The sequence below is a fragment of the Narcine bancroftii genome, chromosome 3 (assembly GCF_036971445.1).
Source record: "Narcine bancroftii isolate sNarBan1 chromosome 3, sNarBan1.hap1, whole genome shotgun sequence".
Classification (NCBI taxonomy): Eukaryota; Metazoa; Chordata; class Chondrichthyes; order Torpediniformes; family Narcinidae; genus Narcine; species Narcine bancroftii.
Genome location: NC_091471.1, coordinates 104,144,936 through 104,172,841, shown reverse-complemented (window position 1 = coordinate 104,172,841; position 27,906 = coordinate 104,144,936). Strand labels below are relative to the sequence as shown.

General features: G+C 45.1%; 1 protein-coding gene across 8 annotated transcripts in view; it reads right to left on the bottom strand.

Annotated features, from left to right (window-relative positions):
- Positions 1-27,906, bottom strand: part of LOC138757434 (tyrosine-protein kinase Tec-like) — a 159,489-nt gene that overhangs the window by 83,700 nt on the left and 47,883 nt on the right. The window contains exons 1-2 of one of the 8 annotated variants that reach the window (XM_069924706.1): positions 24,256-27,466; positions 6,886-7,014 (exon numbers count right to left, since the gene is read on the bottom strand). The exons of the other annotated variants lie outside the window; for them this stretch is intronic. Coding sequence (XP_069780807.1) covers positions 6,886-6,888 — 3 coding nt within the window. The 5' untranslated portion in view covers positions 6,889-7,014; positions 24,256-27,466. Of the gene's footprint in view, positions 1-6,885; positions 7,015-24,255; positions 27,467-27,906 lie in introns of those variants that run through there. 8 annotated transcript variants of the gene reach the window in all.

Genomic DNA, 27,906 nt, shown 5'->3' with positions numbered 1-27,906 from the left:
CAGTGATGAATTTTGTATCTGCATCTGAAAGCAAATCATTTATATCAACTGAGATTTTAACATCACACATTATTTGCCATGATTTTCCTGAAGGTCTTGCAAATGGCCATGGAGTAATATCTATTTCCCAAAATTCTTGTGAAGTAATGTGAAATTTTAAGAGAAAAAAAATCAAGAAAGAAAACAACATCAGCCCGCTACCACTTTAAATTTCAGGAAGTTTGAAATGACCAATTTGAAGTAAAGTAATTTAGGCCAAGAACAGCCACTCAGGAAGCCACTCACAGGAATGCAAGAAGAGAGGAAAGGAAGAAAGGAAATTAGTTTTGTGCATTAGTAGCTTGACATCACTTCAAGGAATAACAAACAAGATGACATGCAAATTCATGAAGCATGCCATAATTTTTTTGGCAGCACATTTAGTGCAATACCTTTATAGCGCCAGCAACTGGGACCAGGGTTTGAATCCCATACTGTAAGGAGTTTGTACGTTCTCCCCATGTCGGTGTGGGTTTTCCCTGGGGGCTCCAGTTTCCTCCCACCATTCAAAAATATACTGAGGGTGTAGGTCAATCGGGTGTAATTAGGTGGCATTGGCTTATGGGCCGAAATGGCCAGTTACCGTGCTGTATGTTTAAATTTAAAATAGTATAGCATAGGGGTGGCCAAATGTCCTTAACACAAGAGCCACATCTGATAAACTTCAGATGTTTGAGAGCCACAAGCATGAAAAAAAATTATATTTTTACATGCACAATTTATTACAAAAAAATTATATAAAGAAATACATGTGCATAATATTTATTCATGTGCTCCTCAACTTACAATGTAAGTCAAAAAAATCTTAAGTCTAAAAAGATTTCGCACCTACCTTTTTATAATTAAATTTTGAATACCTTTATTCCACACTGAAAAAACTATTAACATACACAGCTGAAAGCACACTGGGCATGAAGAATGTTTAAAGCATTGAACTAAAATTAATTGCTGGATGGCAAGGATGGTGGAGATATTAAAGCGGCAGGATCATCAATTTCACTTGTTCGCGTGATCAATATAGAGACTGAGCTTGGTTGGTTCAGCATTGTTAGAGAGTATGCTGTACAATACTCTTGCGCAAATGCTACCATCACCCAGCATCGCGAGAGAGTAGCGTACTGCATATCACAAGCACAGGAACACATCAGAATTCGAAATTGAAGGTATGTATTCGAACAATTGTAATTTTTAAAAATTTCAAGTCTGACCATTGTAAGCACCTGTATATAATTAATGTTTGGTAAGTGTAATGTATTTCCAATTTAGTCAAACCTGCAAAGGAAGGGTAAATTGCAATAAAGTCATTTTTTGAAGCTCTGGCTTCACCAACAGTACTGGAAATCTAAACAAATGGTTATATGGTCCTCTCCTGTTATGCAAACTGCTATGCTTACAAAAATACCAAAATCTCTAATTTCTATGACATATGAGGAGATTTGGGCATCAAGTACTCTGTTAAATTTCCACATTTGCATTGTGAAAAATATTCACACTGGTGTATCACAGTCTGATTTGGTAACTCAAATGTCCAGAAAGAAAAAAATCTGGAGAATGTGACAAACCTAGCCAAGTCCATCATGGGCATTGACCTCCAATCCATTGATGATATCTTCCGTATGTAAGAACTCAAAAATGATAAGTTTATTGTCATATACATTGCACAATGTACAGTACATATGCACCAAAACTGCTGCAGCCCATTATATACTTTAAAAACTACAACAGTATTCATAATGAAATTAAAAATAGATAATGAATATAATAGATTGTAGCGGGCATGCTACTGCCAAGTGTGGAAAGAATGACACAGATCCAAGAAGTTGAAGACTGATTTATTGGACTGGCAGCTCTGCTTATATTCTCTTCCCACTGCTTACGACAGAAGTGACATCACAGCAGTGCCGGCCCTGGATTGGTCAGCATTCCTGCCATTGCTCGTTGTTCCCGCCATGCAGGTTATCACCTGGGACAAAGGTCACTGGCCCCTGCAGGATCTACGCAGTCGCAGCGTTTGTCGATAATCCTGTGTACGAGGTCTCATCCCGGTTAGCGAGCAGCTACATGATGCCCCCCAAAACCAGCGATTGGAGTGCTGTTCGCCATTTTCAGTGGTCTACCTCTGTGTCACGGGGAATGAGCGGTGACTGGTTGGCTAATGTCCAGATGTGCTGGCTTGAAGTGGTCGATGGTGAGTCTCTTCCTTACCACCGATATCCAGCACACGTCAACCTGTTGTGTCTGACTACTTTATATAGCCCCTTGTATGGCCATTGCAGAGGTATCCAGTGTGGCCCCTCCGAATGAAAATGTACTTACATTTCTCTAAATTTTTTGGGACATAGGACTTGGCCCTACCATGCGGAGGAGGCTGGGGAGGGGCGAGAGAACTCAGTCTTTCCCTCAGCTTAGTCAATGAGGCTATCAGGTCCTCTGGGTCCTTGGCAGAAGCCAAGAACTCCTCTGGTATCACCAATAGCGTGTTATACACCATCTCGGCTGCTGAGGCCTTGAAATCTTCTTTCACTGCAGTGTGGATTCCCAGGACTCAGGGAAGCTCATCTACCCAGTTGCGCCCCTTGAGCTTAGCCATCAAGGCTGCCTTTAGGTCCCTATGGAACTGCTCCACCAACCCGTAGGCCTGAGGGTGGTAAGCGTGGTATAGTGGAGCTCTCCTCAGTTGTACCATCAGAGGTCTTAATAAACACTCAGAGAAGCTTGTAAGTTTATAGCACAACTATTACTCACATCTCTGGCTGCTGGTCATGTATGAATACACTGTCAGACTGAGCATGCTCACTACTCAGTGTGATGTGGCTCTTACAATGTGTCTCACTGAGCCTGCTCACCACTCAAGTGTGATGCAGCTCTTACAGTCTTGCAGTGTTCATGCTCCAGCATAAAATAGTCCCAAGTTTCCACTGTATATAACATCCCTCCTTCTTTAAAAAAGTCTAAAAATTAAAAGATTTAAGTTTCTTAAAAATAAATTGTTACTTCTTTACCTGCACGCCATTAAGAATTAAATATTCTAATTATACAAATGCAGTTTTATATTCTTCTCAGCGGACTCGCACTGGTGGTAGAATGTTGCTTCTGCACCTTGTAGACCTTGTTGCGTCTATTTGCTTCAGTGGTGTTAGTACGGTTGTGGGTGGTGGTATTGTTTGCCTTGGTTCTCCTGTTGCTTGCTGTTAGTTGTTACAGTGTTGTTGGTTGGGATTTCTACTCGCATTCCTTCACAAGTTGTTGGATTTTTAGAAGCTGCTGGTGCTTCTGGTGCTTTCCGTGACAGATTTGGGGTTGGGTGAGTGTGGGTCCTGTTTCGTCTCAGCTCCTACCAGATTCTCTAACAATCTTTGCTGGACTCCAGGTTTTTATCTCTGGCTCTTGAACATGCACATACTGCCCTCGGAAGAGTTCTGGTAGTGTTTGTGCATGTTTATTGTAATATTGACAACTTTCCTCTTGTATGATAGTCAACGTTCTTCTTGTTTCCTCTTGGTCGTCTGGTGGATGGATTTAGCTTGGCAGGGTTGTCTTGTACTTTCTGCCATTCAGAAGCTCTGCCAGGGATTTCATGTCAGCCCTCAAAGGCGTGGCTCGCAGTGACAGAAGGGCAAGATAGGGATCTTCCTTTGACTCTCAACACTTTGTGAGAGTGCGTTTAATTGTCTGTACATGTCTCTCAATGAATCCATGGCTTTTGTGGTAATGTGGTGAAAATTGGCCAGCGCTGCCCAGACTCCCTATGTGAACTGGGTACTTCTATCGGAGATCACATGCTCCAGCACTCCAAATCTCGACACCTAGGTATTAATCAGTGCCCTGGCGCAAGTCTCAGTGGTTGCGTCAGCCAGCGGAACCGCTTCCACCCACCTCGTGGAGCATCATGGTGAGAAGATATCTCACCCCGTGGGAGACCAGTACCAGCACTACAATGTCAATATAGAAGTGGCTGAACCTACATCGCGCTGGCTCGAAAGCCTGGCGGGGGCACCTTGACATGTGTCTGCACTTTGGACATCCGTAAGAGCGTGCAGGTCTTGGCACACTAACTAATCTGTTTTCGGAGGGCATGCCAGATGAATCTACTGGCCACCATTTTGACAGAAGTTCTGATGGCTGGGTGCGCCAGGTTGTGCACCATGTCAAAAACCTACCTTCTCCATGCTGCCGGCACAATAGAGCAGGGTTTGGTGGTGGAGATGTCACAGACAAGCATCTGGTTACCAGGGCCAATAGCAACATCCTCCAGCCTGAGCGCGGAAACCGCCGCTCTGTATGGCAGGATCTCAGGGTCTTCCTGCTGTGCCCTGTCTAGGGCTGAATAGTCTGGGACAAGGCCTGGATGGACTCAATCACAGGCGGGAAATGCATCGGCAACTACGTTGGTATTACCCACGATGTGTTGAATGTCTTGTGGTAAATTCAGACATATATGAGAGTTGACACTGCTGCCTGGCCGACCATGGGTCCGACACTTTATGGAAGAAAAGGTTAATAGTTTATGGTCTGTAAAGTCCCTGAATTGTCTCCCTGCCAAAAAATATCTGAAGTGCCTGTCTGCCAGGTACAGCGCCTGGTCAAAGGTGCTGTGTTTGAGTTCGGGTTGCCAGAGGTGCCTGCTAAAGAAGGCCAGGGACTGCCATTGCCCTTCATGAATTGCTCCAGTATGCCTCCTACCACTGTGCTGGTGGTGTCTACTGTGAGAGCACTGGTGCCTCTCGTCTGAGGTGCACCAGAAGAGTGGCATTGGTTAGTGCATCGTTGACCTTCTGGAACGTCTCCAAGGCCTCATTATCCCAGGAATTGACTATACCTTTCTCCGCCATGAGCGCGAAAAGGGGGAGCTTCCAGTATGAATCGGTGATAAAGTTAATCATACTGGCAAATTCTTTCAACCCCTTCACTGTGCGGGGCTTGGCGAAGTGCTGAACAGCCTCTACCTTTATGGGCAGCAATTTCGCTCTGAGCCTGTCAATTTGATACCCCAGGAAGTCGATCTGGGACTAAGCATGGTGTATAGTTAGTCTGAATTCCTGCAGCCAGGTGCACAGTCACCTTAGATGGGTCGTTGCTCTGTGTGATTGTAGCTGGCGATGAGAATATCGTCCAAATAGATGAACGTGAATGGGAGATCCCGGCCCACCTCACCTATCAGCCTCTGAAAGGTCTGGGCTGCATTCTTTAGTCCAAAGAGCAATCTCATGAACTTGAAAAGTCCAAAAGGGGTAATGATGGTGGTTTTAGGAATGTCATCAGTTGGACCGGGATCTGATGATAGCTCCTGATGATGTCGACTAAGTAAGTTAGCAGTAGTCTTGGATATGGGGCACGAGGTGCCAGCCAGGTGTGGTGGCCTCAGTGACGCAGCGATAGTTACCACATGGCCTCCACCCTCCTTTTGCCTTCGGTACCATGTGCAGGGAAAGTTCTGGACTATCCCTGGCTCTTCCATTTTTTAAAAATCCTCCTTGGTGAGGGTGAACTTCTCAGGGAGGAAGGCGGTGCATCCTGGTGTGGAGCGGGGGGGCCGTCAGTGAGAATGTGGTGCCTCAGTTCGGCGGAGGAAAACTGTGGCACGATGATCGAAGGGAACTCCACTAGGATCTGTGTAAATGCGTTGTCAGATAAAGTAACAGAGTCGAGGTAGGAGCAGGTAACTTGGCTTCCCCCAGGGACATTGTTCAAAAGGTCCTGGCATGCACAAATGCCACACTTTAAGGTCCACCAGCAGGCAGTGGGCTCCCGGGAGTGGTTGCGCCACAGCCTCAATAGTTAGTGTCCATGCAAACCGGTTGCTGCTGAAGCGGAGGGGGATAGTATGGGTGCCTAAAGTTCGTATGGTGGTGCTGTTCGCTGCCCTCAGTGCCAGGCCCAGCTTGCCGTTTCAGGTGTCGTAAGCCGAGAGGGAAGGACACAATATTTCGGTGCCGGTGTCAACAAGGAAGCGCCTTCTGGATAGAGGGTCCCACACGTGGAGTAGGCTGTCAGGTAGGCCAACCACCACAGCCATTAATGATGGTTGGCCATGCTGTTTCCCTGAAATGAAAAGGGTGGGTGGCAACAACGGGCTCTCACACCCTATCGTTTGTGATAGTAACAGTACTGTTGGGTTGGGAGGTCCAATTGTCTCTCTGTTTACTGCGACCTTGTTGCCGGCTGTGTGCAGGGCCAGGCAATCTGCTCCACCGAGGCGTCGTTTTCTTTCTTCGCTCTCCAGAGCACGTCCATCCGGGCTGCAACTTTCCTCGGGTCACTGAAGTCCTCAGTGGTGAGCAAGAGTCAGATATCCTCGGGCAGCTGTTCCAGGAAAATCTGCTCAAAGAGCAGGCAAGACCTGTGTCTCTCAACAAGGGCAAGCATTTCATTCACGAGGGCAGATAGGGCCCTGTCCCCCAATCTGTCCATATGCAACAATCGGATGGCGCACTCACACCATGAGAGCTCGAGGGCACCATATTTGCCTTCCTCCGGAGCCCGCCACAGAAAGTCGACGACCCTTGCTGCCATGTCCTGGTCGAGCAAGCAGTAATCTGCTGGAGGTAAAATTGGGCCTCAGCCTGTTCAAACCACACATGTGGCAGACGCCCAGAATGTTGGCAGCTTCAATGAAACCACATGAAGAGTTACTTGGTCCATCATCTTTGGGTCCAACAGATGCTGGGACCTGCTGGGGCCACCAATGTAGTGTGTGCACTACTGCGAAGTGTTGAAAGAATGACACACACTCAAGAAGTTGAAGTCGAAGACTGATTTATTACACTGGCAGCTCTACTTATATTTTCTTCCTGTGACAGGAGTGTCGTCACAGCAGCTCTGGCCCAGGTTGGTTGGTGTTCCTACCATTGCTTGTTGTTTCTAGCCATGCAGGTTATCACCTGGGATGAAGGTCGTTGGCCCCCGCGGGGTCTGTGTGGTCGCCATGTTCGTCGGCCATCTTGTGTACCGGGTCGTGTCCCAGTTAGCAGGCCGCTACAGGATCAATAATATTCATAATTATCCTAGTGCAAAAAAAAGTGAATTTGCAATACTTTGATGTCAGATCAGTCCATGATTAGTGTAATGGAAGGTTCAAGAACTTGATAGCTGTTGGAAAGAAACCAGTTTTGAACAGAAGGCAGTCAGCAACATAAAGGTCCACCATCACCCTGGTCTTACCTTTTCTCATCGCTACCTTCGTGCAGAAGGTCAAAATGCCAGAAGTCTAGCCCCTCTAGATTTAAGAATTGCTTTTATCATACAGCTATCAGAATCTTGAAAGTCCCTTACTATCCTAACCCCAACCATAAACTAGTCTAGGACATCAAATGATTGCACTGTTAGGTTGTAAAGCAACATTTTTTTTAGACATAGAGTATGGCTACAGGTCATTTTGCCACCCAATTTATACCCAATTAATCTACACCCTCGGTACTGTAAAAGTAACTTGGTGTGGCCTATCACAATGCCTGATTCAATTACTAAAGGAAGAGTGCCATCTGGTCATCTTCCCACAGAGATATTCATAAGCATCAATGTACATTCTTAATGAAAATTTTAAAACTATTTTCATAAGTAATAAAATGCAAATTACTGAGTATTTTTTAAATATAGTTTTTTAAATTTAGACATTCATACATACATACATTTCAAACAATAGGAGGAAACCAGAACCCCCATGGAAAACCCATGCAGACATGGGGAGAACCTACAAACTTCTTACAAACAGCATGGGATTCAAACCTGGGTCTCAATCACTGGCGCTGTAAAGGTGTTGTGCTAACTGCTACATAAACCGTGTTGCCATTTGTAGAGATCATCCTTACTAACAATTTGCATTTAAATGGGTATCATTAACAAAATACAAGTTCCAAAGGCAAAAAAAAGATTGGGCTATAAAGTGATGAGGATGGCACATATTGAGCTTTAGAGAGATAATTGAAGTGCTTGATATCTACTACTCTGCATTTGAGTTTTGAGGAAAAACAGCTTTGGAGTAAAAGAATGCAAAATATCATCAAAAGTAGGCCACAAAATCTCATCCAAGTTTGGGCCATCTTCTCTGCATTCTTACTTAAAGTGTACTGCTGTCAGGTACATTATGACATGACTCATAGATTACATCAGTTCAAATGAATTTATTTTTTTATATAGTAAAGGATAATCTTCCTTCAACCACCCAAAATTATGGAGCTTCCTTTTTTTCTGTATTTTACTTCCTCATTGCTGAAAACAGTCAGTTATGAGCCCAAAGGACCCCAAAACCCAGCAGCAATAGACATTCACCAAGACAAGTGGCTTTCAAAACAAATGTTATTTTTAATCAACTTCAAACATGAAAATAGAATCAAACTTTAACTTAACTCTATAATTATTCTATACTCTATACTAACCCAAATTACCCCCTTCTAATTCTAAGTGTACGTGTATGTAGTGTGTGTATAAATTCAAGAAAAGTTCTTTGGTTCACAGTTCAATCTCACTTCTCCTTCTTCCAAGTTCTCTGGTTGCAGACAATCACCATACTGTGCACAGAATTTAATATGCATAATGATTTTTCAAAAATCTTTAGATTCTGGAGTAGTTCCTGAAGACTGGAGGGTGGCTAATGTAACTCCACTTTTTAAAAAGGGAGGGAAAGAGAAATCAGGGAATTATAGACTGGTTAACTTGATATCGGTAGTGGGGAAAATATTAGAGTCGGTTGATTACAGCTCTTCAGCGCTTGACGTCCTGTTTTGCGGAAACTGCCAAAATGTTTGGCCTGGAAGTCAGCCTGAAGAAAACTGAGGTCCTCCATCAGCCAGCTCCCCACCATGACTACCAGCCCCCCCACATCTCCATCAGGCACACAAAACTCAAAACGGTCAACCAGTTTACCTATCTCGGCTGCACCATTTCATCAGATGCAAGGATCGACAACGAGATAGACAATAGACTCGCCAAGGCAAATAGCGCCTTTGGAAGACTACACAAAAGAGTCTGGAAAAACAACCAACTGAAAAACCTCACAAAGATAAGCGTATACAGAGCTGTTGTCATACCCACACTCCTGTTCGGCTCTGAATCATGGGTCCTCTACCGGCATCACCTACGGCTCCTAGAACGCTTCCACCAGCGTTGTCTCCGCTCCATCCTCAACATTCATTGGAGCGCTTTCATCCCTAACGTCGAAGTACTCGAGATGGCAGAGGTCGACAGCATCGAGTCCACGCTGCTGAAGATCCAGCTGCGCTGGGTGGGTCATGTCTCCAGAATGGAGGACCATCGCCTTCCCAAGATCGTGTTATATGGCGAGCTCTCCACTGGCCACCGTGACAGAGGTGCACCAAGGAAAAGGTACAAGGACTGCCTAAAGAAATCTCTTGGTGCCTGCCACATTGACCACCGCCAGTGGGCTGATATCGCCTCAAACCGTGCATTTTGGCGCCTCACAGTTTGGCGGGCAACAACCTCCTTTGAAGAAGACCGCAGAGCCCACCTCACTGACAAAAGGCAAAGGAGGAAAAACCCAACACCCAACCCCAACCAAACCAATTTTCCCCTGCAACCGCTGCAACCGTGTCTGCCTGTCACGCATCGGACTTGTCAACCACCAACGAGCCTGCAGCTGACGTGGACATTTTACCCCCTCCATAAATCTTCGTCCGCGAAGCCAAGCCAAAGAAAAGACAGCACATCTGGAAAGTGGTGAATTCATTGGTCAGAGCCAGCGTGGTTTTATGAAGGGAAAATAGTGTCTGACTAATCTTAGTGAATTTTTTGAGGATGTAACTAGTAGAGTGGATAGTAGATGTGGTTTACCTGGATTTTTAGAAGGCTTTTGATAAGGTCCCACGCAGGAGATTACTATAGGCACACAGTATAGGGGATATGGTATTGAGATGGATAGAGAATTGGTTGACAGATAGGAAGCAAAGAGTAGGAATAAATGGGTACTTTTCGGAATAGCAGTCAGTTACTAGTGGGGTACCACAAGGCTCAGTGCTCGGACCCCAGTTATTTACGATATATATTAATGATTTAGATGAGGAAATAGAAAACAGCACTTCCAAGTTTGCAGACGACACGAAGCTGGGTGGGATTGTGAGCTGTGTAGAGGCTGTTAAGAGTGTTCAGAGTGACTTGGACAGGTTGGGTGAGTGGGCAAATGCATGGCAGATGCAATATAATGTAGATAAGTGTGTGGTTATCCACTTTGGAGGAAAGAATGGGAGGGCTGAGTACCTCCTTAATGGTATTCAATTAGGAAAAGGGGCAAAGAGACCTGGGTGTCGCTATGCATCAGTCATTAAAAGTGGGCAGGCAGGTGCAGCAAGCAGTAAAAAAGGCGAATGGTATGTTGGCGTTCATATCAAGAGGATTCAAGTTCAGGAGCAGAGAGGTATTGATGCAGTTGTATAGGGCCTTGGTGAGACCTCACCTGGAGTATTGTGTTCAGTTTTGGTCTCCTTATCTGAGGAAGGACATCATTGCCATGGAGACAGTGCAGAAAAGGTTTACCAGATTTATACCAGGGATGGCGGGACTTGCATATGAAGAAAGGCTAGAACAACTGGGCTTGTACTCGCTGGAGTTTAGACGATTAAGAGGAGATTTAATAGAAACGTTCAAAATTCTTAAAGGATTTGACAGGCTAGATGCAGGAAGATTGTTCCCAATGTTGAGCAAGTCTAGAACCAGGGGTCACAGTTTAAGGATAAAGGGGAAGTCCTTTAGGACTGAGATGAGGAAGAATTTTTTCACTCAGAGGATGGTGAATTTATGGAATTCTCTGCCACAGAAAGTGATTGAGGACGGTTCCATAGCTATATTTAAGAGAGAGTTAGATTTAGTACTTGTGACTAGGGGGATCAGGGAGTATGGGGAGAGAGCTGGAACAGGGCACTGAGTGGATGATCAGCCATGATCAAAATTAATGATGGTATAGGCTTGAAGGGCCAAATGGCCTACACCTACACCTAATTTCTATGTTTCTATGTTTCACCAGGCTTGATACTTGAAAGGTAAATGTTTACCTCTCAGGAAAGTTCTTCTAGGGTTTGCAGAGAGAGATATTTGTTGCTCCAGGATTTCCACAACTGAGGTACCACCACTCGTCACCTCAGGGTCTCGCTAATGAAACTTGCCCCATCAGGGTCTTCTAGATGATAACCTCTTTCTTCAAGCTACCACAGAGTTCCATTCCTTCCTCTATTCCAAGAAAAACATCAGACAGATAGTACTTCCAGCCATCTCTGGAACTTGATTTCATCAGTTTCAAACAGTTTTCCCTGGATTGCACTTTTTAGTTACTTGTCAGTGTCCCACACACTGACTGACTGACTGAGCTGTTAACTCAACTCTCTCTCTTTTTCAAATGAAACTCCAAAGAGAGCATGTGACTCATGTCTTGCAAAACCCCCATCTTCTCCAGCAAACAACAGGAGTTCTTTCTTCTTCTCAAGTTGTTATCTTAGGTAAACAATCCAGAATTGACCTTTCTGTGAGCACTTTGCAGAAAGGGTACTGATAGACAGCATGACTCCAGCAAGACAATGGTCAAGCATTTTGTGACACAAGTTCAATTAACATCTACTTGTGAAAGGTGCTTACATTCTCCAGAGATCTCGCAATGTGAATTCTTCAGTCTTACAAATAAGATGTTTTAAAATGTGTGTATGTATGTGCCCTATTCTAAATCTTATAAATTCTCCCAAAATATTAATATTGTTACACAATTAAGCTGTTGTTTCCGTTTTGTATCCTGTACAGATCTGACAAATAGAAGTGGCAATATGCACATGACTATGTGGTATTAAACTCTTAAAGGGACAATGCCATTTCAGTGATTGCAGCTGCCTCATAGCAGAAGGAAAAAAGCCAAAGAATCACTGGTCAGCAATTTTTGAGATTTTTTAGATTAATATTTAATCAGGATTTTTTTTAACTTCTGTGCTTAAAGTTAAAATATAACATTGAATTTCAAAGATATTTTTGAAGTAGATGTCCAATATTTTCTTTCCACCTTGTTGAGGTGGAGAGGGAAGAGTGGACAGAGAGTCTCAGAGAAAATGATCCTGTCAAAACTAAATAGGAGCAGGGAAGGGAAGACATGGCTGACAGTGGGATTGTATTGGCATTCCATCAAAGGATAATGTGTCAGACACAGAGGCTGATGGGTCAAGAAATGAGGCCAAATAGATTCGGTCTTTGTTCTGCCAGGGAGGGGGGGTAGATGTGGTGAGGGTGGAAGTATGAGAAATGGAGGAGATACTGGTACAAACTTTATCAATGACAGCAGGGAAAATTTATGTTTATTAAAGAAAGAGGACATTCTGGATGTTCCCAGAGTGGGAAGCCTCATACTAGAAACAGATGTGGTGAAAGATAAGGAATTGCATCCTTGCGAGAGACAGGGTGGGAAGAGATAAAATCTTTATGAGCAGGATGGAAGATGACAGTGAAGTTAATGAAATTGCCAAGTTCTGCACAGATACAATAGGTAGCACCATGTAGTTGTCAAAGTAGTGGAGAAAGAGCTGGGGACTGGAAACGGTAGGATTGGAATAGATACAAGATTGGAATTTATTAAAGATGGTGCCTTACAGTGGCGACTCTTTGCCAACAACTCTGATGAGAATAATCAAATATTCTCATTCTGCTCAACAAAAAAAATCAAATTCACCCAATAATATGGATGGCCTAAGATCGCTGGCAGACCTTAGAATCAGCAATCTCCATTGGGCTGCGGACAGCCAGCGCTCAGGCAAGTTCAATAACAATACCACGGGAGTTTTAAACAGCCAGAGATTGCAAGCAGCAGATGCTCAACACGTTTAAATATCGTGAGTAAATTAAAGGGACAGTGCATGGACCATTTAAACATTGTGGAAACTACAAGCAGTGGACCCATGGGCCAGGCAAAGAAGACTCAACCACGTGGACGCAGAGCGAGTCAACAGATCAAGCTGAGACACTGGGCACTGAGGCTTCCACTCCCTACTATCCTCCTGACCAACATTCAATCCTTGATGAACTCCAAGCCAGACTTCAACATCAGAGAGTCATCAGGGAGAGATGTGCTTTACAGTAACATGGCTAAACACAGACATTCTGGACAAGGCGCTGCAGCTCTTGGAATTCTCTAACCAGGGAAGTGGTTGAGGGTGCTTCATTAAACATATTTAAAATTAGGTTAGATAAATTTTTACATGATAGAGGAATTAGGGGATATGGAGAGAAGGCAGGTAGGTGGAGTTAGGTCATAAATTAGATCAGCCATGATCGTATTGAATGGCGGAGCAGGCTCGATGGGCCATTTACTCCTGTTCCTACTTCCTATGTTCCTAGCTCAAGGGCGACACCCTCCATTGCATCTAGAAAAACTGGGAAGGTGGTGTTTGTGTCATCATCAATTCAGCCTGGTGCAAAAACGTGATGGTCATGTCCCAGTCCTGCTCCCGCAGCCTGGAACATCTGGCAATCAAGTCTCACCCATTCTATCTGCCAAGAGATTTCACCGCCATCCTCCTGGTCGCAGTGTACATTCCATCTATCCTATCCTACAAGTCAGCATCTATGATGATATATTGTAAGTACCTCATGACTGCAATAATACTAAGTCATTAACCTCATTGTTTTAGCATATGATCCGTCAATGATCTGTTGCATAATTAGTACCCAAGGAATGTCCACTATAACCATATTTGGTAAAATTTAAGTTCTGTACAGCTATAACTGCACCACTTTGGAATGTGACTTGACCACTGCTTGGTCCATGTGCTATGTGAATAAGGCACTTGAGTTTTAGATCTCATTCTATCAAATCATTGGTATCTTGTCTCTGTTCTTTTGATGGTGTGCATTAACTACTGGAACTTCAAACTATACTCATAGATTCTCCAGTACACAAAACCCAGGCCAATGTCAGGCTGGCACTGGACGGACTAAGCACTGTGTTGAACAGCCATGAGACTGCACATTTTGATGCCTTCCCAATCATTATGGGGAACTTCAATCAGGCCAACCTGAAAAAGATTGACAAATTACCACCAACACATCACAGGCAAGACATGGGGAGCCATCACACTCAACCACTGCTACACCACCATGAAAAATGCATACCGAGCCATACCACGGCCACACTTTGGCAAGTGTGATCACCTGGCTGTACTTCTACACCCAGCATAAAAGCAGAGACTTAAGACCACACACCAGTGGTGAAGATGGCAAAGATGTGGTCAAGGGATGCAGAGGAGCATCTGCAGGACTGCTTTGAATCTGTGGACTGGAACATATTCAAGAACTCATCCACACACTTGAATGAATATGCAACCAGATCAGTGTGTGCCCACGCACACATAACAGTTGTTCCCCAACCAGAAGTCCTGGATGAATCAGAGAATTTTCAACCTGCTGAGGGCAAGAACAAGGGCGTTTAAGGCTGGTGAATCAGGATCTTTACGAGCAGTCTAGGTATGACCTGCAGAAGGCCATCTCTGAAGCTAAGTGGCAAATCTGGAGGAAGCTAGAGACAGAGAGAGAGAGAGAGATACACCAGTTATGGCAGGGAGTGCAGGCCATTACAGCCTACAAAGTGAGAGTGAACACTATAGATGGCTGTGGTACTTCATTACCAGATGATCTGAACACTTTCTCTACCCGCTTTGAGAGGAAGAACCAAACAGTGCCTATAAGAATCCCTGAAAAGGCTGAGGACCCTGTGAAATATGTTTCTGAGGGTGATGTCAGAACACCATTCAAGAGGGTGAACCTTCACAAGGCTTAACTGGCAGGGTACTGAAAATCTGCACCAACCAACTAGCCGGAGTGTTCAGGTACATTTTCAACCTCTCATTCTGCAGAGTTCCCAGCTGCTTCAAAAGGGCATCAATCATCCCAGTGCCCAAGAAGAGTAGTGGGAGCTGCCTCAATGACTACCACCCAGTCGCACGAACTGATGAATTGTTTTGAGAGACTGTTTATGACCAGAATTAACACATACCCAAGCAAATATCTGGACCCATTGCAATTGCTCCACAGCAGATGCAATATCGCTGGCTCTCCACTCAGCTCTAAATCATCTCAAAAACAGCAATTCATCGACTACAGTTTGGCATTCAATACCATTATTCCCTCAGTACTGGTCAAGAAGTTACAAACTCTAGGCCTCTGTAGCCCCCTGTGCAACTGGATCTTTGACGGTCACATTGGAAGACCACAGTAAACGTAAATTGGAAACAACATCTCCTTCTCACAGATTATCATCACAGGCATGCCCCAAGGATGTGTGCTTAGCCAACTGCTCTTTTCATTATATACCCATGACTGTGTTCAATTCCAATGCTATCTACAACTTTACCAATGATACCACAGTTTGTCGGCAGACTCACAAACAGCAATGAGGAAGCGTACAGGAGGGCGGTAGATCAGCTCGTTGAATGGTGTAATGACAAAAACCTTGCATTCAACGTCAGCAAAACCAAAGAGATGATTGTGGACTTCAGGGGGAAGTCAGAGGAACATCATCCAGTCCTCATCGAGGGCTCAGTGGTGGAGAGGGTAAAAAAAAACTTCAAATTTCTGGGTGTCAGCATCTCCAAGGATCTGTCCTGGAGCCTCCATGTTGATACAATCACTAAAAAGACTCGCCAGTGACTATACTTAGTGAGGTGTATGAGAAGATTCGGTATGTCACCGAAGACTTTCATAAACTTCGACAGGTGTACCATGGAGAGCACATTGGTTGGTTGCATCACTACCTGGTATTGCGGTGCCAAGTCTCAGGACAAGAACAAACTCCAGAGGGTTGTTAACTCAGCCTGCGACATCACAGGCACCAGACTTCACTCCATCGAGGTCATCTGGATGAGGCAGCGTCTTAAAAAAAGCAGCCTCTATCCTCAAAGACCCCCATCACCCAGCCCATGCCCTCTTCACTCTGCTACCATCGGAAAAAAGCACAGGAGCCTAAAGACGAGCACTCAACAGCACAAGGGCAGCTTCTTCCCCGCTGCCATCAGATTCCTGAATAATCAATGATCCAAAGGCACTGCCGTACTTTTCGTACACTATTATTTTTTTGTGTAAGATGGTTATAATATGATGCTGCTGCTAAACACTGAACTTTATGACTTGTCCCTGATAATAAATTCTGATTATAATTCTGATACTTGTCCACAAACCCAAATGTCCCTGAATTTGGAGGAAGTAGGAGTAATTGAAAGAGAAGTTATTAAGGTCAGTAACAAGTTCCGCCAAGAGGCCAGCAGAAGCCTAAAAGAGCCAAGGTTGAGGTCGTGAACATTCTTCTGCTTTCTGCAATTAAGATCCTTCCCAAGGAACAAACTGGGACCAACAATGACTCTACCTGACTGTAGTGACATGGAGACTCTAATTTGAAAGGGAAATGTGTGTAAATTTATCTCTAGGATGTATTCCATAATCCAAAGTGAAGGCCTAAAGCCAAGCTTACATCAGTCAAAGGACAGACGGGAGTCAGACTTGGGCATAACAACTGATGAACGATGGTGGGAAGATATGTATTTGAATAGACTGGCGGGAATTGTTAATGCCAGATACATGCTGGTGCAGTTATGCATCTCACCGATAAAATTACTCAAGTCAAAGCCGGAAATTTCAGAAATGTGCTTTGTGTGCAGTGTGGAGGTTCGAAGCTTTGTCCACTCCACCTGGCTGTGTACAAGGGTAAGATCCTTCTGGGAAGACCTGGAGGACCCTCTGAAAAATAATTACAAAGGTGGATTTTCCACAGGATCCAGAGTTGTACCTTCTAGGAGACATTGGGGAAGTACACTTTAGACTATCCAAATACCAAATTCAGTTTGTAAAGGTCGCCTTGTCAATAGCCAGGAAGTGTGTAGCAGTTACGTGGAAATCTGACTCCCAGCATTTCCCTGGAGAAAATAACCTACACTTTACGGAGAAGATATGACACATTTGTTAAAGTGTGGCAACCGTATCTGAGGCACATAGGTGCAGGGATATAATTCACACCCCCTCCCTCCCCGAATAAGAGAAAAGAAATAATCTGTCCCAGCAGATAAAGGATTATGAGTATGAAATGAGAACGTGATGCAGACAACTTGTGTTTTATTCCCCTACCTGTTTTTATTTGGTCCTCTAGCCTCAAGGAGGATCATTGTCTTTGTCAGTATTTAGGTGGTTTTTGTATTTTTATATTTTGATATTTGTATAATTTAAGGAACAGGGAGGGGAGGGTGTAAGGAGGGGGAAATAAGGACTCTAAATCATATTTCGTGGAAAGAGAATGTAAAATTTTGTTTGATTTACGAGTCTTTTGGAAAATCAAAAATAAAATATTCAAAAAGGTCAAGGTGGAGTGTGGGCCAGGATTCAAACAAGGCTGAAGCACAGAGGTCTGAGACTTTCCCTCACATCCATATCACCTGAGAATGTCCAGTCATTGGAGAACAAAATTGTCAACCTGAGGGCAAAACTGCTCTATCAGGCAGGCAAGATAAATCTCAGTTGTTTGCTGCACCATGACTTGGCTAACAATATCACACCATCTACAAATTTGCCAACGATACCACAGTAGTAGGTTGTATAAAGAAAGATCATGAGTCAACATACAGGATGGAGATTGAAAATTTGGCTGAATGGTGCACCAACAACCTTTCACTCAAGGTCACCCAAACCAAGGAGCCGATTGTTGACTTCATGAGGGGAAAACTAGAGGTATATGATCCATTGTTCATTAGGTATCAGAGGTGGAGAGGGTAAGCAAATTTAAGTTCTTGGGAGTCACTATCTCATTGGATTTTTCTCAACACAATAATGGCATTGTGAAGAAAGCATGTCAGTACCTCTACTTCCTCAGGAGTTTGTGGAGGTTTGGCATGACACCAGAAACCCTGGCAAATTTCTACAACTGTGTGGTGGAAAGTGTGCTGACTGGCTGAATCACAGACTGGTATGGAGACACCAATATACCTGAGCATAAAGCCGTGAAAAAGGTAGTGGGCACAGCCCAGCACATCATAGGCAAAACCATCCCCAATATAGAGAACCAGCATCAATCATCAAGAATCCCCACCACATGCTCTGTTCTTGCTGCTGCCATCAGCAAAGAGGTATAGGTGTCACAAGACTCACACCACCAAGGTCAGCAACAGCCATGATCTCGTTGAATGGCAGAGCAGGCTCGAAGGGTCGAATGACCTACTCCTGCTCCTATCTTCTATGTTTTTCTATGTTTTACGCTGCTACCCCTCCATCAGACTCTTCCACAAGAAACTCAATCAGGGACTCATTTAAGGACTCTTGTGCATTTTATTGATTTTTTTTATTCTCTCTGTATTGCATAGTTTGTTTACATTTGTTATCTATTTGGAGTTCTTTATTTGTTTACATGTGTACGTTGTGTACAGTTTTATTTTTGCACTACCAATAAGTAGTAATTCTGCCTCACCTACATCTCAGGTTTGCACGTGATGTCATGTATGTAGTCTGACAATAAATCTGGAATTGAGGAGGAGAGGCTTATTAGATGGAGACCAAATTGCTCTAGTATTTAATGGGGAATAACTAAGAACAACACATCCCTCCAGACAGGCTGAAATCCAATGGCATGAAAATTGATTTTTTTTAAAATGTTATATAACTCCCACCTCTATTTGATCCACTGTTTTTGTTTCTCTCCTTTAACTATTTATTTACTTTTCTCTCTAAGCTGATAATAATGATGAATTGTCATACAAGTTCAAGTTTATTATCATGATTGTACATATACAATCCAACAAAACAGTGTCTCTCCACACTATGGTGCTCACACAAAAAAAAATAATGGTCACATAAATAATCAAAATAAATATATAAATATTTTCAGTTACAGGATACTGTTCATCAGTCTCACAGCCTGTGGAAAGAAGTTATTCTCCAGAAAGGCGGTCCTGATTTTGATGCTCCTGTATTTTCTTCTTGGTGGTAGTGGGTTGAAGTTACTCTGCATTGGATGGAAGGGGTTTTCCATAATTCTTTGAACCGTATTTAGGCAATGGTTCCAGTTTATGTCATCTATATAGAAAAAGAAGACCCCAGTGATCCTCTCAGAGGTTTTAATCCTCTTCTATAAGGACTTCTGGTCTGATGTTTTACAGCTACCATACCACACAATAATGTAGCCAGGCTGGATACTCTCAATTGTACTCCTACAAAAGGATGTGAAGATGGCAGCAGGTAGCCTGGCCCTCCTCATCCTCCTTAGGAAGCGTAGGTGCTGCTACACCTTCCTGATAAATGAGGTGTTGTTGCTAGTGCAGGATAGGTCAGCCTTTATATGCACACCAAGGAACCTTTGTCAGCCTAAAGTCCAAAATCATCTCCTTTGTCTTGTTCACATTGAGATTCAGGTTGTTGCTCTCGCACCATATTATGAGCCTTATAACCACCTCTCTGCAATGCAATTCATCATTGTTGCAAATGAGGCCAACTATTGTTGGACCTATGCACCAAAATCTGTACTTGTTTCACCAGACAAGTACTTGAAAGGAAAAACTATGATGGTAAACAAACTGAATTAAAAGAGACAATAAAAACATAAGATAGACAATATATATTCACACCAACCCTGGAGCAAAAATGTGACTTGCAATAGTACAGACAGTTCCTTTGTTCTTTCAGAGCAGTTCATGATTGGTAGAACAAGGGAAGGTTCAAGAGTTTGAAAAAAACTGTTCTTGAACCAACAGGTGCTGGTCTTCAAATTTCTGTACCTTTTGCTTGAAGGAAGCAGTGAGAAGAGGCTGTGACCAGAGTAATAGGTGTCCTTTTGATGTTGTCTGCATTCTCGAGGAAGCACCTCATATTGAAGTCTGTAATGGATGAGAGGTTAGAACATGTGATGGAACTGGCTACGTTTACTACCTTCTGAAGCCTTCTGTGCTCCTGGGCAGTTGAATTGAAATTAGCCAGTACACTTTTCATGGTCCACCTTGGAGGTTTGATGACAACATTCCAGACCTCCTCAGACTCATTATATAGAGATGCCGCAGTTGCTTCAATATGCTGGCTCCAGGAGAGGTCTTCTCAAATGTGGACTCAGAGGAACTTGAATGCTCTGATTCTTTCCAACTTCATCCAATCAATGCAGAAAGGTGCATGGTCCCTTTGACTCTCCTTCCTAAAATCTTGAAGGAGTGAACATTGAGAACAGGATTGTTGTTCTTCCACCACTCTACCAAATTTTCAATCTGCGTCCTGCATTTTGACTCAATTCCAGTAATTTGGCCCAGAGTGCTGGCATCTTCAGTGAATTATAGATTCAGTTTGAACTGAACTTGGCTAAGCAGTCAAGGGTGTACAAGGAATAAGGGACAAAGCACACAGCCTTGGATGCCTTTCTGTTTCTGGTCAAAGAAAAGGAGGTGATGTTGCCAATCTGCACTGACTAGGAAGTCAAGGATCCAAGTGAAAAGGGATGGAAAGTGTTCCAGATCCTTTAGTTTAGTCATGAGTTTTGTTAGTATAATGGTGTTAAATGCTGAGCTATTGTCAATGACAATATAGACTAAGCGATCTCATGGAGAATGAGATGGCATCTGCTGTTGACTTGCTGTGACAATTGGCAAACTGAAATGTTTCCAGGTCTTTCATGAGCTAGGAGTTGATCCACTCCTTTTTCAAAGCACTTTATCATGATCAGTGCCAGTTGCCAATAGTCATTGAGGCATGTCACCTTGCTCTTATTAGACACCAGAATGATGGATGTCCTTTTGAAATAGGTCAGAAATTCTGACTGCTGTAGCAAGGGGTTCAAATTGTCCTCAAAAATTCCAGATGGTTTGAACAACAACAACATCATTTGGGCTGGATGCTTTCTGTAGATTGACCCTTCTGAAGGTTCTGTTCCCCTCAGTCTTGGAGACTGAGTGCACAGAGTCACTAATAAGCTGTGGACATTCATGAGGGTTATTGTTTTCTTTTTCAAAGTGAGCAAAGGAGGATTGAGCTCATACAAAGATATATCGCAACTGCTGTATTGCACCTTCCCCACTTTCATTGGTCTTGTTACAGCCGCAAACCCACATAGGCTATGGTGGAAAATGGAGAATGGCAGGAGGTTGTTTGCTGAAATGAATAGTGTAAATCCTCTTTATTTATGTGGTGAGAGTTTAGCAGGTCCTACAGTCTCTCCCTCTACCAGTCTTTCTATTCACACATTTTCTGTCCAAAATCTTATCATCCCCAAGCCCTTCACCAGCCTTTTCTACTCCTTAACATACCTGATATCTCCCCTTCCCATTTTAATCTCAATAAAGTCTCACTGCAAAATATAGCCTGACCATTTCTACCCAGCTCCTTGAGCCGCTCATTCTTTGCTCAATAGTTTAGCTTCTACTGTGTGTGTTTCTTGAACAGTTTAACATTGATGCTGACAACTCTGCTATTTGAAAAACAATGTAACAATTCTGAAACAAATATCAATAAAGGGATTTGACCAAGGCCATGTACCATGGCAACTCATTTTTATGATATGGATATCGCAACATGTTTTTATGATTCATAGCTCTTGGAATTTTGCACATAATATGGGGAAGAAAAATAACTGCAATGAAATGGATTTTTTTCACTTAGTTTGCAACTCCACCTTACTAGGAAAATGAAAAAAACAGAAGTGCTTTATTTTTTCTGTTAGAATGTTGGCTCTGATTGATATCATTGGTGAGACGATAATCAAAAGGATGTTTCATTGCCTATTTATTTAGGCATACAGCATGGTAACAGGCCCTTCAGACCCACAAGCAAATGCTGCCCAATTAACCTATATTCCCTATATATTTTGAAGGGTGGGAGGAAATTTGTGCACACATGGGGAGAATGTGCAAACTCCTAACAGACAGTGCCAGATTCGTGCCCAAGTCGGAGGCGCTGTAACAGCATTGCACTTATTGCTACGCTAATTGTGCTGCAGAAGTTAAAGCTGATGCATTAGTGGCAATAAGTCAACGTTCACCAGACTGTGGGTAGGTCATGGTTGATTAGAAAATAAAACAGAGCATTACAACCCAGTACAGGCCCTTCAGCTCTTGTTGTGCCAACCAATATACTGCTACAAAAAAAATTAAATCCTTTCTACCTCAAAACCATCCATGTGCCTAAGAGTCTCTTAAATGTTCCTAATACTTCAGCCTCCACCAGCACCTCTGGCAAGGCATTCCAGGCAATACAACTCTGTAAAACAAACAAAAACTTAACCCTGATGTCTCCCCTAAGCTTTCTTCCCTTCACTTTGTACAGATGTCCTCTGCTATTCCTGTCCTGGGGAAAAAAAGGAACTGGCTGTCCACCTTATCTACACCTGTCAGAATCTTAAAGATCTCTATCAAGCCCCTTCTCATCATCCAAAGAGAAAAGTATGAGCTCTACTAACCTCATAAGACTAATTTTCTAACCCAGACAACATCCCGGTAAATCTCCTCTGCACCCCCTCCATAGCTTCCACATCCTTCCTATAATGAGGTGGCCAGAATGGAACACAATACTCAGAGTGTGGTTTTACCATACATTTGTAGAGTTGAAACATTACCTCACAACTCTTGAACTCAATCGCCCTATCAATGAAGCCCAGTATCCTATAGGCCTTCTTAACTATCCTATAAAACCTGCATGGTAACCTTGAGAGATGTATGGATTCAGATCCCAAGATCCCTCTGTTCATCCACATTGTTAAGTATATGTCCATTAACCCTGTATCTAGCATTCTGCTCTGTCCTTCCAAAATGCATCACATCACACATATCCAGATTGAACTCCATCTTCCATTTTACTGCCAAACTCTGCATCCTGTCTATATCCTTTTGTAACCTACGACAACCATCAGGACTATCCACAACTCCTCCAACCTTCATCTGAAAACTTACTTACCCATTCTTCTGCTTCTTCATCTAGGTCATTTATAAAATTCACAAAAAGCAGGGGTCCCAGAACCAATCCCTGCAGAACTCCACGCAGAATACTTTCTGTCCACTACTACTTTCTGCTTTCTATATGCAAGCCAAATTTTAATCCATAGAGCCAAGGTTCCATGAATTCTCTTGCCTCACAACTTTCTGAATGAGTCTCTCATGGGGGACCTTGTCAAATGCCTCACAAAAATCCACATAGACCAAATCTACCACCCTATCTTCATCAATTTCTTATGTTCCCTCATCAAAAAACTCAATTAGGCTCATGAGGCACTACCTTCCCTCATAAAGCCATGCTGGTGATCCCTGAGTACACTGTTCTTCTCCAAATGCTCATAAATCCTATCCTTAAGTATCTTCTCCAATATTTTTCAAACTACTGATGCAAGACTCACCAGTCTGTAATTCCCTGGATTCGCCCTATTATTTTACCTGCGTTTTATTCCTGATGGAGATTGAAATTAAGAGTAACAAACCCCTAAAGGAGGTGAAATTTTTTGCTGCCACATCTAGTAGCTCTTAGCTACCCAAAGGATGTGGAAGGATGTGTCTTTACTTTCTCAAAATCATTGTCAAATTAATGCTGGGTTGTGCAGTTATTTTTGTTTTCCTGCACTTTTTGCAAAATTCTAATAAAATTTTGAGGCATTTCACTGTGACGGTGTGAGCAGTGGAAGAAACACGTTGAGGGTCGTTAACTACTGTTTTAATTCAAATTCAGCGCAACCCTTTAAGGGCAGCATGAGCTCAGTCACCTGGTGCATTGTGACATCATAATCGCTGCCCAGGGTGTGCGCTGGAAGGGATACTGGAGGCAGAGAGAAACCTCTGATGACGCCATTTCCTCATGGCTGTCCCACCACGAGGTGATACAAGCAGGGCCGGTTCGCCATAAGAATGTGCGCCACCACACAACACCCCCCAGAACCGGCTACACATCCTGTCGCTTTGGTGGCCAGCCTCGGCGCTTGGGCGTGGCCATCTGCACCGGCTGTGATGTGTCCAGATCAGCTGCCTTCAGGCAGTCCACCATAAAAAGTTCCTCTCTCCCCCCAGCGTCCAGGGTTAAGGTTCCACCGGAAGACTTTGTATGGCCTCCACATATGGTCGCTGAAGTGGTGCACCTGGTGGTCCCCTCTGCTCGAAAACGAACTGGGCTGAGTCAAGCTCTCTGGGGACGAGAAATGGCCGGGTGCTGTGGCGTGCCGGGGGTGGGGGAGCTAGGAGGCCAGTCGCCTGCGTAGGTCCGCCAGCAGGTTTTTGTCGGTGGCCATGGTGTCAGGGTGTGGGCCGAAAAACTCACCTGGCAGGGAAAGCGGTGTGCCTTAGACCATCTCCACTGCTGAAGTCTGCAGGTCCTCCTTGGGTGCTGTCCTAATCCCGAGGAGGACCCAGGGTAGTTTGTCCGCCCAGTCCTGTCCAGAGAGCCTGGCCATAAGTGATACCTTCAGATGCCTGTGGAATCTCTCCACCAACCCGTTGGACTGCAGGTGGTATGCTGTGGTGTGGTGGAGCTTGACCCCCAGGAGCTTCGCCATACGAGTCCACAGGGTAGACGTGAACTGCACCTCTCTGTTGCTAGTGATGTGCGCCGGGACTCCGAAACGGGTGATCCATTGGCTGACCAGAGTCCTGGCACAAGTCTCTGCGGAGACCTCCTTAATCTGGACAGCCTCCGGACACCTGTGTGGCACGATCCACCACCGTGATGCGGTAACGAGTCTCCTTGGACACAGGCAGGGGCCCAACAACATCAATGTGGATGTGTTGGAATCTGCGAACCACCGGGTCGAAGTTCTGGATGGGGGCTCGCTTGTGTCGCTGGACCTTGGAGGTCTGGCACCTGGTACAGACCTTCGCCCTCCAGTGCGGTGGTACCACCGGGCAGAGCAATGTGTCTGGGCTGCTGGACACCTGGACATCCTTGAGTTTGAGGCCCGAGATGGCAATCTGCAAGGCCTGCATCTCCACATCGTTCCTCTGTGCCTGAGCCAGTTGCTCGTAATCCTGGCCGGGCACGAGAGTGTTGATGGCTGGACGGGAGAGCGCATCCGCCACTACATTGTCTTTGCCGGCCCTGTGTCAGATGTCGATCGTGAACTCAGACACGTACGAGAGGAGGCCCTGCTGTCGAGAAGACTATGGATCCTTGGCCATCGCCAGTGCTTGAGTGAAGGGCTTATGATCCGTGAAGGTTGTGAACGGCCTTCCCTCGAGGAAGTAGCAGAAATGGTGGTTGGCCAAATACAGCGCCAGGAGCTCCTGGTCGAAGGCACTGTATCTGAGCTCCGGTGGGTACAGGTGCTTTCTGAAAAAGGCCAATGGGCACCATTGTCCATGCAGCCACTGTTCCAGAACTCCCCTCACTGCCGTAGCTGAGGAGTCCACAGAGAGCACCATGTGTGCCTCCGGCCGCAGGTGCACCAGCAGCATGGCACTGGCTAGAGCCTCCTTTGTCATGATGAAAGCCTTGTTCGCCACCTCTGACCTTGATAAAGTCTTTTCTTAGGTGGCCATGAACGTGAGAAATGGGTGCATGGTGCGCGTGCCCCAGGGATGAAACAATGGTAAAAGTTCACCATCCCTGCGAAGTTTTGGAGGCCTTTCAGGGTAGAGGGTTTGGGGAATCGTTGAACAGCCGCTACCTTCTCCAGCGCCAGCGTGGCCCCAGCCGCCGAAATGGTGTGCCCCAGGAACTGGAGGGACTCCTTGCTGAGCTGGCATTTGGCCGCATTGATCGTGAGGCCAAAGTTCGCCAGCTGGGCAAAGAGTGTTGGGAGGTGGGCTTTGTGTTCGTCGCGGTGCGACTGGCAATGAGAATATCGTCCAGGTAAATGAACACAAAGTCCAGGTCTTTTCCAACTGCGTCCATGAGGCACTGGAATGTTTGGGCCATGTTCTTTAGACCAAAGGGCATACGCAGGAACTCAGAGGCCTCAGGGGGTGATAATGGCCATCTTACCCACATCATTTGGATGCACAGGGATCTGATGGAATCCCCACACAAAGTCCAATTTGGAGAAGACCCGTGCGCTGAGGAGGTTGGCGGAGAAGTCCTGTATGTGGGGCAACAGGTACCTGTAGGGGGTGGTTGCATCATTCGACTGATGGTAGTCCCCGCACGGACCAAATGGAGCTGCGATGCCCAGGCACTGTCCGAGCGCCGGATGATTCCCAGTTCCTGGAGTCTGGGGAACTCCTCCTTTGCCGCTGGTGCTTCTCGGGCAGCAGCTGCCTGGGTTTAGCATGCAGCGGGGTGCCCTGTGTGGCAATGTGGTGGAAGATCCCATCTGGGGCAGGGCGGCATTGAACCGTGGCTCTAAGATGGTGGGGAATACTTGGAGGATATCGAACTCGTCCCTGGCGGCAGCTACAGTGGCGATTTCAGGGCTGCAGGCTTCTGCTGTGTCCAGTCGGGTGGAATGGAATATTCGGGCATTGACCAGTCTTTTGTCCTTCAGGTCAACCAGTAGGCTATGAGCTCTGAGGAAGTCAGCCCCTAACAGCGCAGTGCCCATGGAGAATCCTTCCCGATCTGGATCTGTGCCCTGCGAGTTCCATAGGTCCTGATGGTGGAGCCGTTGGCCGCCCGCAGGGTTGGACCTCGAGATCGGATTCGAGTCTCTAATACTCTGGGGGGGGGGGGGGGTGGAGGACGCTGAGCTCAGTCTGTGTCCACCAGGAATTGGCAGCCGGTGGATTTGTCCATCACATGAGGGAGGCTGTTTGTGTGGCCAGCCATCGCAGCATCAATGGCGGCTGGACTGGTCGTTTCCCTGAAACCCACAGGGCTGACAGGATTTATGGGCGTGCGCTCCCCAGCGCTGGTAGTAGAAACACCAGGTCAACTGGACCTCCTCTGGCTTGGTCTTAGGAGCGGCTTGCGGTCGGCTGGCTCCTGGTCATCCACCTGGTTGATGGCTGCCACATTCTCCCTTTTAGTGCACCAGAGGGCATCCGCACAGGCTGCTGCTCTCCTCGAATTCGAGGTCTTCATCTGGGAGGAGCAGCTGGATGTCCTCCGGCGTCTGTTCCAGGAATATCTGGCGGAAGAGAAAACAAGGCTTGTGGTCTTCCTTCAGGGCCAGCATTTCATCCATCAGTGCCAACGGACTATGGTCCCCAAGCCCATCTAGGTGAAGGAGCCTGGAAGCCCGTTGCTGGGGAGTTAGCCCAAAAGTTCCAAGTAGCAGGTCTTTGAGGGCAGTGTACTTGCCGTAGCTGGGGGGGTGGTGGATGATGTCGTCCACCTTCACTGTCGAATCTTGGTCCAGAGCGCTCAGGACACGATAGAACATCATGAGATGTTGCGGAGTTGAAATTGTGCCCGAACCACATTCTCGGTCTGACAGTCCAAACGGGAGGGCGGGGGGGAGGGGAGCTTGATGGAGACAGCGTTAATCTCTGCTGAATCCATGGTGTTTTGAGTCCAAAAAAACATCTGGGTTCATTGTGGTCACCACTATGGCGGTGTGCGGTGTGAGCAGTGGAAGAAACACAGCCACCACATTGAGGGTCGTTAATGACGGTTTTTATTCAAATTCAGTGCGCCCCTTTAAGGGCAGCATGAGCTCAGTCACCTGGTGAATTGTGACATAATAATCACTGCCCAGGGTGCATGCTGGAAGGGATGCTGGAGAAAGAGAGAAACCTCTGACGACACCAATCCCCCATGGCTGCCCTACCACGTGGCGATACAAACGGGGCCGGTTCACCATGAGGAAGTGCACCTCCACAAGTGCAATTTTTTTTGATTACTAACTGGGCTCAAATCCACAAGCTGCTGTAGTGGGTCTTATTTCAATCCCATATTCAGTTTATTGGAGGACTGAAAAGATCAAAGGAGAGAGACTTTCCATTCAATTTATTCTTTTGCTCAAACTTGGATTATTTTGAATTTTCAAGTACAGCAGTCAAAATACAGCTCAAGATGACATATAAATGGCCTATTGGG